Source organism: Pogoniulus pusillus, chromosome 14 (genome assembly GCF_015220805.1).
Source record: "Pogoniulus pusillus isolate bPogPus1 chromosome 14, bPogPus1.pri, whole genome shotgun sequence".
Lineage (NCBI taxonomy): Eukaryota > Metazoa > Chordata > Aves > Piciformes > Lybiidae > Pogoniulus > Pogoniulus pusillus.
The window spans coordinates 5,563,106-5,582,195 of record NC_087277.1 but is presented as its reverse complement, the minus strand read 5'-3'; the positions used below and the strand labels follow the sequence as shown (position 1 = coordinate 5,582,195).

The window sequence follows — 19,090 nt, the reverse complement described above, 5'->3', positions numbered from 1 at the left end:
CATTAAGACTCATTTATCTCATCACCAGAATTAGAAACGAAAGATATCAGTAGGCCTAGTCATGCAAAAAAAATTACTTGTTAGTGCTTACCCAAATTTTAAGGATTAAGTTAGTAAGAATCCTTGATGTAAATTCTTACTGGACTGATGAAATGAGAGATATGTTAACTTTATCCTTCAGGAGCTTTCAAGTCAAGCAGTGTCTTAAAGATTCATTTAGTTTTAGCTTTGCTCCTTTAACAGGAGATTAGTTCTTTATAGAGAGTTAACAGATTGTTAAATCAGAGACCTGAGTTTTTGCCTCCTATCCACAAATCAGTGTCCTTACACCTACACTGTAGGGGTGTGTTCTTTTTATAAAGTGATGGTAATTATGAAGCTTGCTTCAAGAATTGTTTTGAAATTAAGGCTGTCAGGGAGAGGGAAGAAAAGGACACTAACAATCCTTGCTAATGAGTACAAGTTGTATACAAGTATAGGAAATGCAATAAGCTTGAAGTCTTTGATATTTCACATTTAATATACCAGAGCTCTCTAATTTAAACAAGATTTAACCAAAACAGTAAGTCACTGGTTAGGTGCTTTTCTATCTCCAAGGAGGCAGAAGGCTACAGTCTTCTGTGGTTTGTGTAACGCTGTGTAAGTATTTAGCCCCAGTAGTTTGTATATGGATAATGCAGAACAGGCCTTACCAAAATATGCAACACTTCACCCTCTTTAATCAAAGCTTTATATGTATTAGTTCTAATTCAACATGCAAATACTGCCTGTGAGAAAGGTCACACACAGCTGCAGTTAGCACCAAAACAAGAACTTACTTTGCAGTGCATGTGAATAATTTGTGTGCACCTAGTTGTGCTAAGTGTGGGTTAGACTATGACTTTGGTAGTACTAGAATGAATGTCAGAAGTACTTGTAGATAGGATATTGACCTCAAATTCCATTTTTGATCAATTCAGTTTCTGTGAGGCTCCTGGCTTATGGGGACATGTAGGAAATATATGCTTCATGAAAAGGTTTTGTATGGCAAACTTCTGTTTGTGATGGTTTGGGTGTTCCCCGCCCCTCCACAGTTCAGAAAATCACCCAGACTAGGCTCAGCCCATCTGGAAAATTAAAAAATGAAGCTATATTTACAGCTTAGCACAATGTACAAGCAGATATTTACTATATTATGGTCAAGGTGAGTTTGGAGGGTTGGCCAGGAGGGTTAGGAAGCAGACGGGTTAGTTAGGCAGCAACTTAGAGAAGTGCATGCAGGCACAGGCAGAGAGAGCAACTCTCTTACCTATATTTGTATTCTTGTTTTTATACATCTCAGCAAGCCTACGAATGCAGTAGCCATCACCACTGTCTCCCTTTCACAGCCTATTATCTAATTCCTCTCAGTAAAATATCCCAACTAGGCTCAAACTAGCACAATGTTTTTGCAGCAACCATGCTTTTGCTATTTGGATTTTATTTTAACGTGTTTTATGCCTAAACTAAAGAGCTTGTGTGCTTGTTTGTGCTTGAAAGTTAATGCACATTTTGCAAATCACTAACAATTCCTGCTTGACAGTGGCTTCTCCTTCAAATAAATAAGTTACAAAGCTTAAATTATGCTGGCTTTCCATACAGAATAAGTGTACTTTCTCTTTTTTATGTGTATTCTTCCTTGAAGTTTTCACACATTTATTGGCTGATCTGATTTTGAGCTTTTTATTGGACCTCTGCAATCTGGGCACTTTTTTAGACATAGAATCATAGCATCAACCAGGTTGGAAGAGACCTCTAAGATCATCCAGTCCAACCTATCCCCCAGCCCTAGCCAGTCAACCAGACCATGGCACTAAGTGCCTCAGCCAGTCTTTTCTTGAACACTTCCAGGGACAGAGGTCTTCAAGAATAATAATAATATGGACAATAATAATAATAATATGGACATGAAGAGATAAATTACTACTTTTGTATGTTGTGCATTATATTTTTATCTGACTAAGCCAGAACAAGCTTCTGAGCCATTTGACAGGCAGTCAATGCACATAGAATCATAGAATCAACCAGGTTGGAAGAGACCTCCAAGATCATCCAGTCCAACCTAGCACCCAGCCCTAACCAATCAACTAGACCACGGCACTAAGTGCCTCATCCAGTCCTCTCTTGATGACCCCCAGGGACGGTGCCTCCACCACCTCCCTGGGCAGCCCATTCCAGTGGGAAATCACTCTCTGTGAAGAACTTCTTCCTAATATCCAGCCTAGACCTACCCTGGCACAATTTGAGACTGTGTCCCCTTGTTCTATTGCTGGTTGCCTGGGAGAAGAGGCCACCCCCCACCTGGCTACAATGCCCCTTCAGGTAGTTGTAGACATAAACAATGTATGGGAAAAGAAAGCAACAGCGTGAATGAAAGTAGTTGTTAAATAGTTTGGCTGTCATCTCTAAAATAATGAGGAAGACCATACCTGCAATTTGTAAAAAATCAGGTATTTTTGTCTTATTAACCATATCAGCTGTCTTTAAAGAAAACAACAGTTCTTTCTGATTTAATTTCTTTGTATAAACTAAAGTTTTAAAATGTATGGTTCCTAGTAACTAAGTACAGTTTGATATGTGAATTGAAACAAGGACTTTAAAGCTATTTGTAAAGGTTATAGCCAGCTAGCAGCGTGCATGTCAAATGTTAGTGTACAGTATTTTGTTGTTATGACTCTGGAAGAAGTGAAGGATGTGCATGTGGGAAGCTTTCTCCTGCAACGAGGTATGGAATGTAAACATCAAACCCTGTGATGAGAAGTGTCCTTGGAGCCTTACAGGCTCCCAGGGGCCTAGGCTGAGAACCCTGAGCAGCCCACGAACAGCTGTCAGGGGATGGAATCTGCTGGCCCCTGGGGCGGACACAGCCGTAGAGGGCTGACCCTGGCCAGCCCCACTGGGTGGGAGCCTCAGGGTGTTTACCGTAAGCTAACCTATCTCTCCCTTACACTTAACTTGGAGCCAATCTGTACTTTCCACTTGTCCCAATCTCAAGCTAAGTTAGTTGTGTACACCCCTTTTGGGGGCTATAAAAATCACTGCATCGCCCTAATAACACACACTGCTGCACAGTAGCCACAGAGTTGACTCTCAGTGCCCCGATCTCTCATCGCACCAGTCTCCGTCCTACGACATGTGCACTGTGTTATTAAAATACCCAGACAAACCAACCCTCAATTCCACTTTGCAGCATAGGGTGATGTCACGGAAGGTAGTTTGGGAGGTTGTGGGGAAAATGCGTGGAGACTCACTTGTGGATTTTCAAGTGATTTATTGCTCAAACACGGAGATCCCCCTCCCGAACTAAATTCCCCACGTGAGTTCTTTTGGATTGAAGTTGTAAAATAACAGTTCAGAAAATAGCAGATAAAAGAGAGTCTGTGATTTCTTTAGAGTTCCTTTGAGTCTTTAAAGTTACTCAGTCTTTAGGTAAAGAGTTCTTCCTCCAATTTACTCACTGTTCGTAGTTCAGTTCAGCAAAGTTCGAAGGTTTGGGCGGTGTCCCTTTGTTCGTCAGGATCGGGCCCAAGCAGGTTTCAGGCCTCTGCGAGCCCCTCGTCGGGCAGGGCCGATCAGGAACGTGAGGGCACCGCGGCAGGAGCGAGGCAGGCAGGCTAGCGAGCGAGCGGTAGGAGCAGGCACCAGCAAGCTCAAGCCAGCAAGCGCCGATCCAGGAAGGCACACCATTTTTATAATGTTCAAAAGAGGTGTAACCCTCCAGTCCATGCTATTTTACGTTATTCTTGCAGATTGGCACAAAATTACAATTAACCTATATAATTGGACAGTTCTTACCAAAACAACCTGTAGGACCACCCAAAGTTCGGCCCACACCAGGTGTCGAGCGGGCATGAGAACTGCCGTTCCCCCTAGCCAAAACAGTGGCCATTGTTTACCCTTTATCTCGACTAGGGAGAGACTTTCTCATAGGGCTGAAGGACTGTTTTGGTTTACGATGCTTCTTGGCATTAATGTGAGACACTGCAACTTTTACAGCAGGGAGGCCTGCTAAGGGCTTCTGCTACCCTCCATGACAGGTGAGAATTGCATGTTAGATTTTTTTCTGAGGGAAAATAAAATGCTAGTTTATTTCAGGAGTGGAGTTAGCCTAAAGCAGAGTGATTTGTGAAAACTACCTCCTAAAGAGAATAGAGAAGAAGGGAATGGAGGCATGATGATGTAATGAAGTGCAAGAAGAATAAAAAATGAATTCTGAAAAATGTTCCTGCCTTAATTTTTCTGTAAACTAATTTACCAGCAGTTGCAAAACAAATTAGATGCAGAGATAAGAACTTCCCTGAGACATCTACATGCATAGTCTTACGCTTTTACTAATCCCTTGATTAGCAACAAAGGTACATTACTTCGGTAAGCACTTCTTCTTCCAATACATTTTACATGAGATAACAGACTAATGTAAATGTTGTTGACTACACACCGTGGTGTGAGTCTTTAATCTCTGCTTCCCAATAAATGATCTGAAGGTTTCCCATGAATATTTCTAAGAGTTTATGAAGCTGCAGAAAGGAAGTCTCCTGCCTGACTTAAATTCGCCATGCAGTTTAAAGGGGACCTACGTTTTTTGAACTACAAAAGAGATGAGACAGCTGCATTTTCTTTATGGTAGAAATGTTTTTTGCTTTTGAACTTTAGGAAAACATTGTAGATGATGCAGTGTTGCTACGCTTGGAATAGTAGCTGGCACAGAAGTAGGTTGGGCTGCCAATGTGTTATGGCAATGGTGAACAGCTTTATCATTTGATGAGAAGATAAATTGATGTGAGAAAAGGGAGTTACATGAGCAGAATAAGCAATCATTTTCTGCCATTTGCTTTTATAAAATCTCTCAGTTTGCAAATCTACTTCCTGGGAATAATCCCATAGAAATCATGATTTAAGGAATGGTGAACTTAGTTACAACTCAGACAATAGCAGTATCTGTGCAGTTAGAATTGTCATGAGTATGGTCCATATCTGTCAACAACAGAAGTTCTAATGATTAATCGATTTGATAGTTAAACTTAACTGGACATTAGCTGGTTTAAAAATAAAACTGGTCTTTCACTGTAAGCATATTTATATGTCTAGGGTGAAATTTTCTCTTCTGTCTCTCTCTGGTCAATACATTTGCAGTCCATTTTACACATTTTTGTGGTTATTAAGAAGCAGCCTTATGGGGGAAATATGTACTATAGAACTAGTGTCCAGTCCTGGGCCCCTCAGTTCAAGGACAGAGAACTGCTTGAGAGAGTCCAGCACAGAGCCATAAGAATGATTAATGGAGTGGAACAGCTTCTTATGAGAAAAGGCTGAGGGAGGAGTTGAGGCTCTTTAGTTTGGAGAGGCAGAAACTAAAGGGTGACCTCATTAATGTTTATAAATATGTAAAGGGTGAATGCCAAGAGGATGGAGCCAAGCTCTGCTCAGTGATGCCCAATGACAGGACAAGGGGCAGTGGGTAGAAGTTGAGGCATAGGAAGTTCCATGTAAACATGAGGAAAAATTTCTTCACTGCAAGAGTGACAGAACACTGGAACAGGCTGTGCAGGGGGTTGAGAAGTCTCCCTCTCTGGATATATTCAAGACCTGATTGGATGTGATCCAGCATGATCTGCTGTAGGTGGTCCTGCTATGGCAGAGGGGTTGGACTGGCTGAGCTTTTGAGATCCCTTCCAGCCCCTAACATTCTGTGATTCTGTAACTAATACTAAGGCTAACTAGTACATTGCTAATACTAGCACAAGATCTTTCTTATCCATTCACTGTATGCTTTTGTAATTTTGTAATATCATCATAATTAATTTTTTTTCTTTATCATTGCCATTCAAATTCTGTGGATCTGGGATTTTGAATATATTTCTTACCATTAAAGTTCTCTAACTGAAATGAGTAAAATACGCTACTGTGCTTCCATAGTATAAAAACATTCTAAAGCAAGTATGTTAAGGAGCTTTAATAACCTGTGGTGCCAGTCAAGCATACTTTCATTTATATTGGTGCCTCAGGGAAAGAGGGTGGTAGCACTCAGAAATGTGGAAAGTGGTCTTAAATGTTCTGTTTCCAGGTAGTGTAGTTGGAAAAAAACCCGAAAGGATGCTATCTCTGAATCATTATTCTTTCAAAAGTCATCTTCTCAAAATAATACATAGATTGGCTTCATTATATATATAGAATCATAGAATCAACCAGGTTGGAACTGACCTTCAAGATCATCCAGTCCAACCTAGCACCCAGCCCTATCCAATCAACCAGACCATGACACAATTTATTTAAGCAATCAGGTGGTTTGCTATTAATGAGAAGTAATTCTGTGAATAAAGTTGACATTAAAGGTGCCTCACCTTTTGGTTTTTTTTTCTAACAACACTAAAGCAACTGAAAATGTGATTGGTAGAGTGAGGCACATTCCTTAGGGATGACCCCCCAAAAGAAATTGGTTTACCCTGAGGTTAGAAGCAATCTTTTTTTGTTGTTGTGAAGGTCACTTGCCCACTCACCCCTGGCACAATTTCATGGGAAGTCTGTAATAATGTGAGGTAATCAGAAGTACATCCTGATCTAGGAACCATGTAGATGCTAATGAAATGATGAGAAAAATGAGCAAGGAGTACAAAATGAACAAGAAATAGCTGCTGCCTTCCAAGGCAAGGGAGCCTCTGACATTGAACATCTGGCCCACTTGTGGCAGTGGTTGCCTCTTCAGGAAGTGGTCTGTCCATTTGTACTTCAGCTCATTGTGGTAGGTCTAACTGCATAAGGCCCATTATATTTTCATTATTCTTATGAACAAAGCTGCAATAAACAGCAATAAAAGATGAGGAGAGGAGCTGAGGGGCAGGTAGCCATTTTTTGGAGACTGGCTTACTTGACCTACTTGTTGGATGTGATGAATGACTGCCTTTGCATCACTTATTTTTGTTGTCCTTTTTTCCCCCCTTCACATACTAAGCTGACCTTCAAAGAGTTTAGTTGGTCCAGGAGTTTTCTCGGTCTGACTTTTCCTATTCTCATTCTTCTGCTGTTGAGGGCAGGAAGGGGAGTGGGGAGTTACGTATTGTTTAGCCTCTCACTGGGGTAAATTCACCATGATTCCTTACTTGTCATGGACTTTTGAAAACATTTTCAGATACACTAAAATTCATTATACCTTGAATTTAAGAAAACACTGACTCCTGAGATCGAGTTTTAGGTAATGCCTCTTGTAACTTAAGCTCTCTTGTTCCATATCTTGAACATGAAAAGCTCTGAGTACAGTCCTTTACCTGGTGACCAGAGCAGTGTTTTGCTTAATCTGTGACCTGGATAAATAAATTCTTTTTAGCATGAGTGTTACAATAGTGCTATGCCTTATCAATAATGTGACTGTATAGTTTCTGGATTAGTGCTGATTTGTATCCCATCTCATGGCTGTACGTAGTGGGCAGTCTTGTCTGTTGATATTTGTCACAGCACACTATTCATTGATAAAAGTCACCCAGAGAGCATATCAATAAATGTGTAAAAAACCAGGTTTTCATACAAGAACTTACCAAAGCTTTACAAAAATCTACTTATCTACAACTCTGATGATGACTGAATTCTTTAACAATTGTTGTTTGTTTTAATTCAGGCTCTCTGGAATGAATATACCTCCTCCAGTTATCAGCAACAAAAACTGGCTCAGACTACATTTTGTAACAGACAGCAATCACCGATATCGTGGATTTAGTACTCACTACCAAGGTACATTGCCAGAAAAAGTGGTGTTGTTGAGTTTTGATTTTGTGGCTGCTGTTAATAACAAAGTGCCTGAAGTTGTAGAGCAAAAGGGGAGGGCCATATATAAATAATTGGAAGTCCTCCTAAAGCTGTAGTTTGTATTTGCACAGATGATAAATTCAGCTGTGTACCTCATACATCAAATTACAGAATGTCAGTATGACTACTGCGTTTGATGTATCTAAATACAGGTATAAAAAGAATTATAACAGATATCCACTCTATTCAATGCAACTACTCTGCTTTTAAAATAGTCCTGGTAGTCTGAGAGGTACTCAGTAACTGATATGGAAATAATGTTTTCATCATTAAAACATGTGTTTGCCCCTATGGTTAAGTCACGTTTGTAAACCAGCAAGTAAATTTCTCTTTACTAACATAGTATTCAATCATTACCTATTTTTGAATACATTGTACAATTGAGGGGTTTTATGAAGATGCATTATTAAGAGTGAGAGCATCCTAAGCACTAAGTTTGGAATATCAGCAATTTGAACCAAACTTCATTAATGTATGATAATACTCTGTGCTTTTTTCACAAGCATTACTATAAATAGCATTTTTCAATATCTATAACATATCAGTGCATCTTCAGGGTTCAGTTACCTTTTATATGTTTCTGTGCTCTTCCACTTATTTGGTGGAAAGGAAAAATCAAATAAGATTAGTTCAGGAATTTCTTTTACAGTTCTCTACAAGAAATTTGTCCTAGAAGATTTTAGCTCCATAATTTTTTGTAAGATCTGATAAAACTAATTAACTAATGTTAAAATTGCAACTAACGAAAGACTAAGACTAATTTTTTAATGTAACTGTTCTTTTGTAATTGCAAACTTCTTACAACTCTGTGTAACTGCTTCAGATAGCATATTATATACAAAGCCAGAACAGATCTTAGTACTACTGTGGCAAACATTGCATGTATCTACTTGGATTTCCTGAGTTCAATGATGTTCTGGAATGTGTATTCTTAGTTCATTTATGTAAAGGAGGCTTCTTACTTTAGCTCTAAGGCTGCTATAGCTATTTATGAAAAACATTTTTTTTTTGCATAGTATCTTTCATATCAAATATGACAAACAACACTATTTACTGAGAAATTGCCAGCTTGTGGGACCGTGTAAAGATATAAGTAGGAAGTCTCTAATATATCCTTCACAATTGAGGAGCTGTGATAAGTAGTTCCGTAGTATATGTGAAGTAGTTGGGATTGCTGAGATGTTAATTTTGAACTGCTGAAAAAAGAACAATCTCAGAGGACACATGTGCATTCCTGCTGAAATTGTGAGGTAATAGTTAATAACAGAACAGTTTTTAGTTCCAAAATACGTTTTGTGCAAGTCACATAAAACATGTGAGTTGGTAGGTATGGGAGGCTGAATTTGCTATGCATCTTTTCTCTTTACTAGCTAAGTATATAGCAACCACATTATGGAGGCTTTACTATCTTTTTCATTTACTATTTCAGTTTTTAGTGGCATATTGCTGAATGTAGATAATTCTTGCATATAAAATCACTAGAAATGCATATGATCAGGAATTAACCTTGATAGTAGAGAATTGAAAATGAATTGTTAGGTAATAGGGAGGGGTGATTTCTGCCAGTGACAGGCTAAAGGAGAGTGCACGTAATAGTATTATAAGCAGAAGTAGTAATTTCTTACTACTACATCTACATAGCTTCATTCTGCTGTTGTATCTTTCAGAGGACACAGACTCTAAATTCTGAACTTCAGAACACTGCATAATTCTTATTTCATCACTACCTTGCACTTCAGTACTCTTTTCACCTAATCACTCCCTTGGCTTGCTGGTTTTGTTTGCACAATTGCTCTTTTTGTACTAGTATATTTGGGTGGTGGTTGACCCTGTGTGGAAGCAAAGTGTGCCTATGACCACTCACTCTCTCTCATCCTTGCAGTGGAGCAAGACAGACAATTGGAAGAACAATGATAAGTTAATTTATGGGTTGAAATGAAGATGGGGAAAATCACTCAGCTGTTGTCTATGGCAAAACAATATAAAACATGTAATTCTTTAGGTGTTAGGAACCAAAGAAAAAATAGTTAAACAGTAAGGGAAAATACTTTTCTTCTCCCTTTCAGAGGCCTAATTTCATTTCAGAAGCTTCTTTCTCTTCATCTACTCCAGGTTGCATTTTGTCTCTGGGTAATGTGATGGACAGTACAGGAGATTCAAGTCAAGATGTAGGAATGCCTTTCTGCTCACTTTTCCTCATTTCCCACACTTCCATTCTTTCCTTCTTACTGGCTCCCTCTGCTCTGATATGTGTTGACCATGGGCTACAGTCTCTCAGGAGGAACCTGCTCTAGTGTGGTTTATCCATGACTCAGGCCCTTTGAGGGTCTTACTAGCTCTGGAATGGAGCACTTCTGCTCTGGCTTTATTTTCTCTCAATATTTATTGACTTAAATACATTTTCAAAGAGTTATTACAATATCTGCTGATGGGCTCAGTTGTGGTGGGTCCATTGCAGAGCCAGCTGTGACCAACACGGTACCCCATGACCTCTCATCAGTCACATGTGCTCTCTTCACCTCCCACTATCAAGTGTCTACCATTTATGGCAATTGCAATCTGAAAACAAGCAAACAAACAAACAAACCACCAGCGAACAACCCTTGTTCATCGTTGCATTCAAATAAAATAAACAGATTTTATGAGTACTTTTAGGTAGGGTATGAAATAACCAAATTTTATGTAGTTCTGTCCTCTTATATTTATAAAAATGGCTTTAAAAAATATTTCTCACAAAGCAGCTTCTCATGGTATAGGCTTTAGTGTAATATTTAAAGCTAGACATTTGGAGAGAAGACTAAAAAGTCTTAATCTGGCTGCATATGACAGAAAAAAACCCAACAAAAACCCAAGAGTATTATATAACCTTTCACAAATATCCTTTTAATTTCATTAATTATCATTTTGCCTTGCAAGCACCTGTGAAAATATTTAAATTGGCTTATACAGAACAAGTGACATTTTCCAAGGTACAGGAAACTATTAATAGACATTTTGATGAAAAAAATATTGAGGTATACAATATTTAACAGATAATCAATGATGTCTGTCAAGTAGAAGAGAGTCAAAATGTTTCCCTGCCGAGGCTGTGGTGTCATAACCGAGACATTTATCCTGGCTTAGCCAATCACCTATGCTTCAGCACTTTTCTATTCAATGAGTTCTTTGCTTTGATATTTTCTGTCTTTATTGCTTTGTTAATGCTCCTTTTGAATTAGAAGCTGTTGGCTGAAGTAGAACCAAAGCTTCTTTGGATTTTTGTGAAGCTGCTGCTTCAGTGTTTCTTGGCAGTGGTAGTCCTTTTTCTTTTTCTGTTTCTAAAATTGGTTGTGCTTTTTTACTCCATTTGCAGTTCCTGTAAAATTTCCTTTTTCTTACTGCTTTCTGTTAGTTGCTCTTTGCAGTCCATCAGTTATTTAACATTTAACATAGAATCAACCAGGTTGGAAGAGACCTCCAAGATCATCCAGTTCAACCTATCACGCAGCCCTATCCAGTCAACCAGACCATGGCACTAAGTGCCTCAGCCAGGCTTTTCTTGAAGACCCCCAGGGACGGTGCCTCCACCACCTCCCTGGGCAGCCCATTCCAATGGGAAATCACTCTCTCTGTGAAGAACTTCTTCCTAACATCCAGCCTATACCTACCCTGGCACAACTTGAGACTGTGTCCCCTTGTTCTATTGCTGGTTACCTGGGAGAAGAGGCCAACCCCCACCTGGCTACAATGTCCCTTCAGGTAGTTGTAGACAGTAATAAGATCACCCCTGAGCCTCCTCTTCTCCAGGCTAAACAGGCCCAGCTCCCTCAGCCTCTCCTCATAGGATTTGTGCTCCAGGCCCCTCACCAGCTTCGTTGCCCTTCTCTGGACATGTTCCAGCACCTCAACATCTTTCTTGAATTGAGTGCCCAGAACTGGACACAGTACTCAAGGTGTGGCCTGAGCAGTGCTGAGTACAGGGGAAGAATAACCTCCCTTGTCCTACTGGCCATACTGTTCCTGATGCAGGCCAGGATGCCATTGGCTCTCTTGGCCACCTGGGCACACTGCTGGCTCATCTTCAACTTACTATCTATCAGTACCCCCAGGTCCCTTTCCTCCTGGCTGCTCTCAGCCACTCAGTCCCCAGCCTGTAGTGCTGCTTGGGGTTATTGTGGCCGAAGTGCAGAACCCTGCACTTGGCCTTGTTAAATCTCATCCCATTGGCCTCTGCCCACCCATCCAGCCTGTCCAGGTCCCTCTGCAGGGCTCTCCTACCTTCCAACAGATCAACACCTGCTCCTAGCTTGGTGTCATCTGCAAACTTACTGATGCTGGACTCAATGCCCTCATCCAGATCATCAATAAAGATATTGAACAGGACTGGGCCCAGCACTGATCCTTGGGGAACACCACTAGTGACTGGCTGCCAGCTGGATGTGGCACCATTCACCACCACTCTCTGAGCTCTGCCATCCAGACAGTTCTTGATCCAGCACAAAGTGAATCTGTCGAAACCATGAGCTGCCAGCTTGGCCAGGAGCTTCTTGTGGCAGACAGTGTCAAAGGCTTTGCTGAAGTCCAAGTAGACTACATCCACAGCCTTCCCCACATTCACCAGGCGGGTAACCTGATCATAAAAGGAGATCAGGTTGGTGAGGCAGGACCTGCCCTTCCTAAACCCATGCTGGCTGGGCCTGATCCCTTGGCTATCCTGTAGGTGCTTTGTGATGGCACCCAAGATGACCTGTTCCGTGACCTTGCCTGGCACTGAGGTCAGGCTCACAGGTCTGTAGTTTTCTGGCTCCTCCTTACGACCCTTCTTGTGTATGGGAATCACATTGGCCAGCTTCCAGTCTTCAGGGACCTCTCCAGTGAGCCAGGACTGCTTATAAATGATGGAGAGTGGCTTGGCCAGCTCAGCTGCCAGCTCTCTCAGCACCCTAGGGTGGATCCCATCCGGTCCCATGGACTTGTGAGGACCCAAATGACGCAGCAGGTCCCTTACTGCTTCCTCATGGATTATAGGAGGACTGTACTGGTCCCTGACTCCATCCACCGCTTCAGGAGTCCAGCTGTCCTGGAGACAACCTGTCCCACTAGTGAAGATTGAGGCAAAGAAGGTGTTAAGCACCTCTGCCTTTTCCTCATCCTTTGTCACTATGTTCCCCTCTCTATCTAACAAGGACTGGAGGTTGTCCTTGGCCCTTCTCTTGCCATTCATATATTTAAAGAAACACTTTTTATTTTCCTTGGCAGCCGTGGCCAGCCTGAGCTCCAAGTGGGCTTTTGCCTCTCTAATTTTTCCTCTACAAGACCTAGCAACCTCCTTGAACTTCTCCTGGGACACCTCCCCTCTCTTCCAAAGGTGATACACTCTCTTTTTAATCTTTAATTCCTTCAGCAGCTCCCTGCCCATCCAGCCTGGCTGCCTCCCTCGTCGGCTCATCTTCCGGCTCAGTGGCACTGCCTGCTCCTGTGCCTGCAGGAGTTCTTTCTTGAAGCAGCTCCAACCTTCCTGGACCCCTTTGTTTCTCAGGGCTATTTCCCAAGGAACTTTCTGAATTAGTTCCTTAAATAGGCTGAAGTCTGCCCTTCGGAAGTCCAGTGTGGAGGTTCTGTTGATGCCCCTCCTGGTTTCTCCATGTATTGAAAACTCTATAATTTCATGGTCACTGGACCCCAGGCAGAAGGTTTCAGTAGTAGCCCTCTACTTCCTATTTATTTCATTTGTGAGGTCAATTCCTTAACTGCTTTTGCTTCCTGATCTACTGTGAGTTGTCCCTGCCCAAGGCAAGACAGTTGGAACTGGATGATCTTCGAGGTTCCTTCCAACTCTGGCAATTCTGTGATTCTCTGACTCCTTGCACCTTTCCTTTACTTCTGTTTAATCTATGTAGAAACAAACGCTTCCAGTATGCACAGAATTGCATCGATTGAGTGCACAATTGGATTTCCTTTCCATTAAGAATCACTGCTTATAGAAAAATACAGGTGAAGAGATGAAGTACATCCACGAGCTTTTCAGAACAAAATGAAATTTAGCTGTCAAGCTATATTGACAATCATGAAAAAGGTTACTCTGCTTAATACTTGACAGCCAACTATGTAGAGGTGAAATTACTTAAATGCCAGCACTACCAGCTTGTGATGCAATGTGAATAGAAGAGATGTTGAAAAGTCTTTTTTTTCCTCTGATTTATATTCCATTGTTCTTTTCTTTTTGCTTCTGTTCTTTTGTATATGAATAGAAATGAATCTTCATTCAGAAATTGTTCCTGGAGTTAGACTTTTCTTGGATTTTTTTCTTTTAATTGTTTTTATCTTGCAGAATTTTAAGCTATTAGTAATCAGGTAAAGAACAAAAGCAAATGGTACTAAGCAGAACATCATGAAGAGCATTTCCAGAGGGGAACAACTGTCTGTATCGCTTTTCCAGAATGTCTAGCAATTTAAGCAGAATGAATGTGATGAGACTGGTGAAGGCACTGGAGGGAAAGTCTTCTGAGGAGAGGCTCAGGGAGCTGGGGTTGTTCAGCCTAAAGAAGAGAAGACTCAGGGGGGACCTTATCACATTCTGCAGCCACTTGAAGGGAAGTTGTAGTAAGGTGAGGCAGGCAACTTGTGACAAAATGAGAGGTCAAGGTCTGAAGCTGTGCCAGAGGAGGTTTAGGTTAGATGTTACGAAGCATTAGATCATAAAAAGGGTAATTAGACACTGGAATAGACTGCCCAAGGAGGTGGTGGAATTGCCATCCCTGGAAGCGTTTAAGGAGATTGGATGTTGCACTTAGTGACATGGTCTGGTTGATATGGTGGTGTTAGGCTGGACTTGGTGAACTCAGGGGTCTATTGCATCATCAATAATTCTGTCATTCTGTGAATGACAAACTGTTGCAACAAACAATGCACAGTACTGTTGCTCTGGCAGGGGGGTTGGACTCATGATCTCCTTGGGTCACTTTCAACCTCTAAGATCTGGTGAGCCTGTGAATCAGCTGTCATAATGAAGTCTTAGGTGAGATTTAGCTCCAAGACACCAAAGTGTAGAGGTTTACTATAGTTTAGACGCATATAGCTGTCTAAATACCCATTTAAATCTGGGGAGCTGTGGGACAGAGGTCACCTACACGTGAATATATATGCATTGATGTGTGAAATCACCCAAGGTATCCAAGATATTCTAATGACAGTAGCAGAACTGCAGAGGCTCTTATGGCAGACACTCCGAGGTGTTGCAAAGCAGTATGCTGTGAAGTAGCAAACCTACACCAACCCAAATTATGTATGGGCAACTGAATCTTCTCCATACTTAACTAATCTTGCCAGTGCAAGTCACAGTGGTTCAGCTGACGACATGATAGGGACTGAGTGGAGAGATGCTCTACTGTAAATAAGATGTCTGCATGGTATTGTCAAATAAGAATTTACAAGAGACCATGCTGTTCTGGCACAGAAACTAGGTGAGAGGGAAGAACAACTGGAATGAAAGCAAGCAGCATTCAGGCAGCTCTTATGTCCTGTCCAAGGTGTGTACTTTAAGATCATAGAATCAGCCAGGTTGGAAGAGACCTCCAAGATCATCCAGTCCAACCTAAAATGAATTACATCACATTTATCTGACTACACTGACTATTAGAGTATATATATTCTAATAAATTTCCACTTATTAGAATATATATACAATAAGCAATACATAGAATAGTTTACATACCTTATGCAACTGTAGACATACCAATGGAGATGTCTTAATCCACATAATGTGACTACTTACTGAGATGGCTTTTTACTACCAGCACACTCATGATCTGGAGATTCCCTGGGGAAAATTAAGATGTGCATTACTTGGATCACCTCTGTAGATGTCTGCTACTTAAAGGCTGTGGCTGTGTCTGCTTAGTATAAATAAATTTACTGGTTGTATTGGTAAATTATTTGACTGATGATAGACTTTATTATTTTCAGAGAATTTATAAATCAGTGACTTTTCAGGCCCTAAACCTGTATTGTGAAAACAGCCCCGATTCTGCAACGGATAGAGGAATCTTCTTTTCAGAGAATACAACAAAATTAACAGAGCTTCTTAGTAAATTATTACTTTTTCCCCTTAGGGCATGAGAAGAACTTTACTTCTGTGACAATATAAGGAATTTTTTTTTTTTTTGGTGGATTTTGACACTCATGGTTCTTTTAGCTGTGCTTTATCTTATACTGAGCTATACCTTCTGAAAAGAGGATCCTTCACCTTTATGCTCTTGAGATGTCTTTCATTAACATCAATACACCTACACAATGACAGTGCTCAGAATGACAGTCAAGTCAAAGAGGAGAAAAAATGCTGCATTTTATTAAACCTCTTTCATTTTGAAGAGCTTATGTTTAAAATTCTCCCAGTTTAGGTTTTAATAACAACATCACTGGCAATTAGTTAATTACTTCTGATATTGTATACAGACCTAGCAAGAGCTGTTTCTAAACTTTTAATTTGCTTTCTTCTACTTCAAGTAAGATCAAATTATTTTTAAAAGTCAATAGAACTTATGTTAAATATGAAAATGTGGCAGACTGTGCTAGTGTTTGAGATGACAGATTGTAATTGCTTTTGAAATAAGTATTAATAATAAATATTAAAAGGGCCACAAAGCTGCTGAGAGGCCTGGAACACAGAGCTATGAGGAGAGGCTGAGGAAGCTGGGGTTGTTTAGCCTGGAGAAGAGGAGGCTCAGGGGTGACCTTAATAAGGTGTCCTTACCATATTTTACATTATTTTTGTGGGTGAGGATTCTTAATTTAACAGTTATCCTAAAGAAAAATCTCTAATACTTTAGGTACTTTCAAAGATTCTAATATATTTGATTCCTTTACACATTTTTGTCATCATTTAGAAAAGAGCAAATGCTAAAGTTTTATGTACTACTGACTGTAGGTAATTCCATCTCCTCTGTAGAAGAGAAAATGTACTGAATTGGTCTTTACTTCAAGTTCTATTGAGTAGATGATTTTCATAGGAAAGATGCAAAGAACCAAATATTGTAATTTATAATGAGATTTCATAAATAATTATGGAGAATTCTGCTCCAAGTATGGATTTAAAGACTTTTCTGAAGATAATTTTACATAGTGCTATGATTTGAGAATGATTTATGTGAGTTGCTTTTATATAGGAATCACAGAATCAACCAGGTTGGAAGAGACCTCCAAGATCATCCAGTCCAACCTATCCCCCAACCCTATCCAGTCAACTAGACCATGGCACTAAGTGCCTCATGCAGATAGGAAACTAGTTTTAGGCATATTTTCAGTTTAGTTTTTCTTTTTTTCTGGTATTAATCCAAATAAAACTTCAGTGATAGTTATTTCAGATTGTTAGAATTTGACATCCTTAGTGGTTATGAAATTTTATATACTGCAAAGTATGTACTGCCCAGGGAGGTGGTGGAGTCACTGTTCCTTGAGGTGTTCAAGAAAAGGCTGAGTGGGCACTTAATGCCATGGTCTAGTTGATTGGCTAGGGCTGCATGATAGGTTGGTCTGGATGATCTTGGAGGTTTCTTCCAACCTGGTTGATCCTTTGCATCAAAAAAAATATTAATTATTGCATAACCTATTGATGCAAAATTGGGAATTATCGCCAGTCACACAGGAGAAGGTTTAGGGAATAATCATGTTTTAGTACTTATGATGGCTCAAAGAGCCTTGAATACCTGTATTCAAAGCCTCCTGCTTTCTTTTATGTCTTATTTTGTCAGTGGTGGACCTTTAAAATGCTGTAAATTTAGTCCATTGATTTGGATTTCAGGTATTTTCTTTAACTGTCATTTTCTCATCTCAGCAAGATTCAGAGGCAAACACATGGGAGTAACTCATGTTCTCTGCAGTATCTTGTTGTTGAATGTCTGATCCTGGGTTTAATATCAGTGCTCTTGAATAAGTATCTTCATTTGAAATGTAGCATGACTCATTGTTTGAGTTTAAAAAAAACCTTCCTTTTCCTCATATGCAGCCTTTCTCTTTGAAGAAAACTACATTCAGAAACAACCTAAGTTCAGTGCAGTCTCAGCTTTTAATTCATATTTTTCTATAATAAGGAAAATATACTAAAAATTCTGCACAATGTCTCTAAATCTTTTTCTGCTGTCACTAAAGTGGAAAGCATCCCACACTCTATTACAACAAATTAATGTCTGATGTAAAGAGCATTTCAAGCTTCTGATTTTACAGGCTACTATCTGTTCTTTCTTTTTTTTTCTTTTTCAAAGTAATCTGCCTTAATGCCAGTCTCAATTTCTGGCTTCTATTCTTATTTTTGTCTGAAAACTCCATTCTAGTTTTGCTTACCAAAACCTGTGTGGTAGTCTTCATGATCAAAAGATGTGGAATTGTCTTCTAATGTAGTTAGTGCTTTGGGGGTGGGTTATTGTTTGTTTTAATGGAGGCAAAGAAATTGCTGAAGGCAGATTTCCTCAAAACAAAAAGTCAGAGAGCTTTGGGGTTTGGCATGAATCTGGCAAATTCTGTGAAAAATATTGAATTTCATTTTTGCATGGAACAATGGGTTTTGTGATTCAGTCCAGGAATCCATATATACCCTTGATTTGGGTAAAGGGGACATTTCAAATAACTTGAGGATGGATACTGAATTTCCATTTTTGCATAGAAGATTAAATCACAGTATCACAGTATCACCAAGGTTGGAAGAGACCTCATAGATCACCAAGTCCAACCCTTTACCACAGAGCTCAAGGCTAGACCATGGCACCAAATCATGTGATTGAGTCCAGGAATCTAAATGTCTTTCCTCTGGATAAAGGAGATATTTCAAATAATTTGAAGAAGCTGAATGGCTTGAAAGATTATTTTACTATTTCAAAAAACTTAACAAAATATTAATAAATTAGAACAAATTGAGGTTTTGGGTGTAGTATTATTTGGGATGAAAATGATGACATATGATCTTAGTTTTGTTTTTTTCCAGTGTCACCTTTGTTGGGGTTTTTTTGAGAACAAAATAATAAGCTGACCTCCAGACCTTGTGTCCAAAAATGATTTTCACAGGAGCCAGGTACACTTGAGACTAGGGTATTTTCATAAGAAAAGGGGAAGAAAAAAAAAGTGAATAAAGTGTACAATGTATATTGTCCTAAATTTCTGGTTCAAATGTGCGCTTCAAAAAATACCCTGTTTGAAAGAATCTTAAGTTTTCCTGAAACTTCAGCAGATCAATATTTGTTTTAAAGAAATAAGAATGTTGGTGCATGTGTGTGTAAATAGCTGATGAGAGAGAGGGTTGAAGATG

General features: G+C 39.8%; 1 protein-coding gene across 1 annotated transcript in view; it reads left to right on the top strand.

Moving 5' to 3' along the window:
• The window catches only part of CSMD3 (CUB and Sushi multiple domains 3), a 483,827-nt gene that overhangs the window by 167,168 nt on the left and 297,569 nt on the right, over window positions 1-19,090 (top strand). The window contains exon 6 of the mRNA XM_064154172.1: window positions 7,628-7,740. Within this exon, the coding sequence (XP_064010242.1) occupies window positions 7,628-7,740 (113 nt within the window). The remainder of the gene's footprint in view (window positions 1-7,627; window positions 7,741-19,090) is intronic.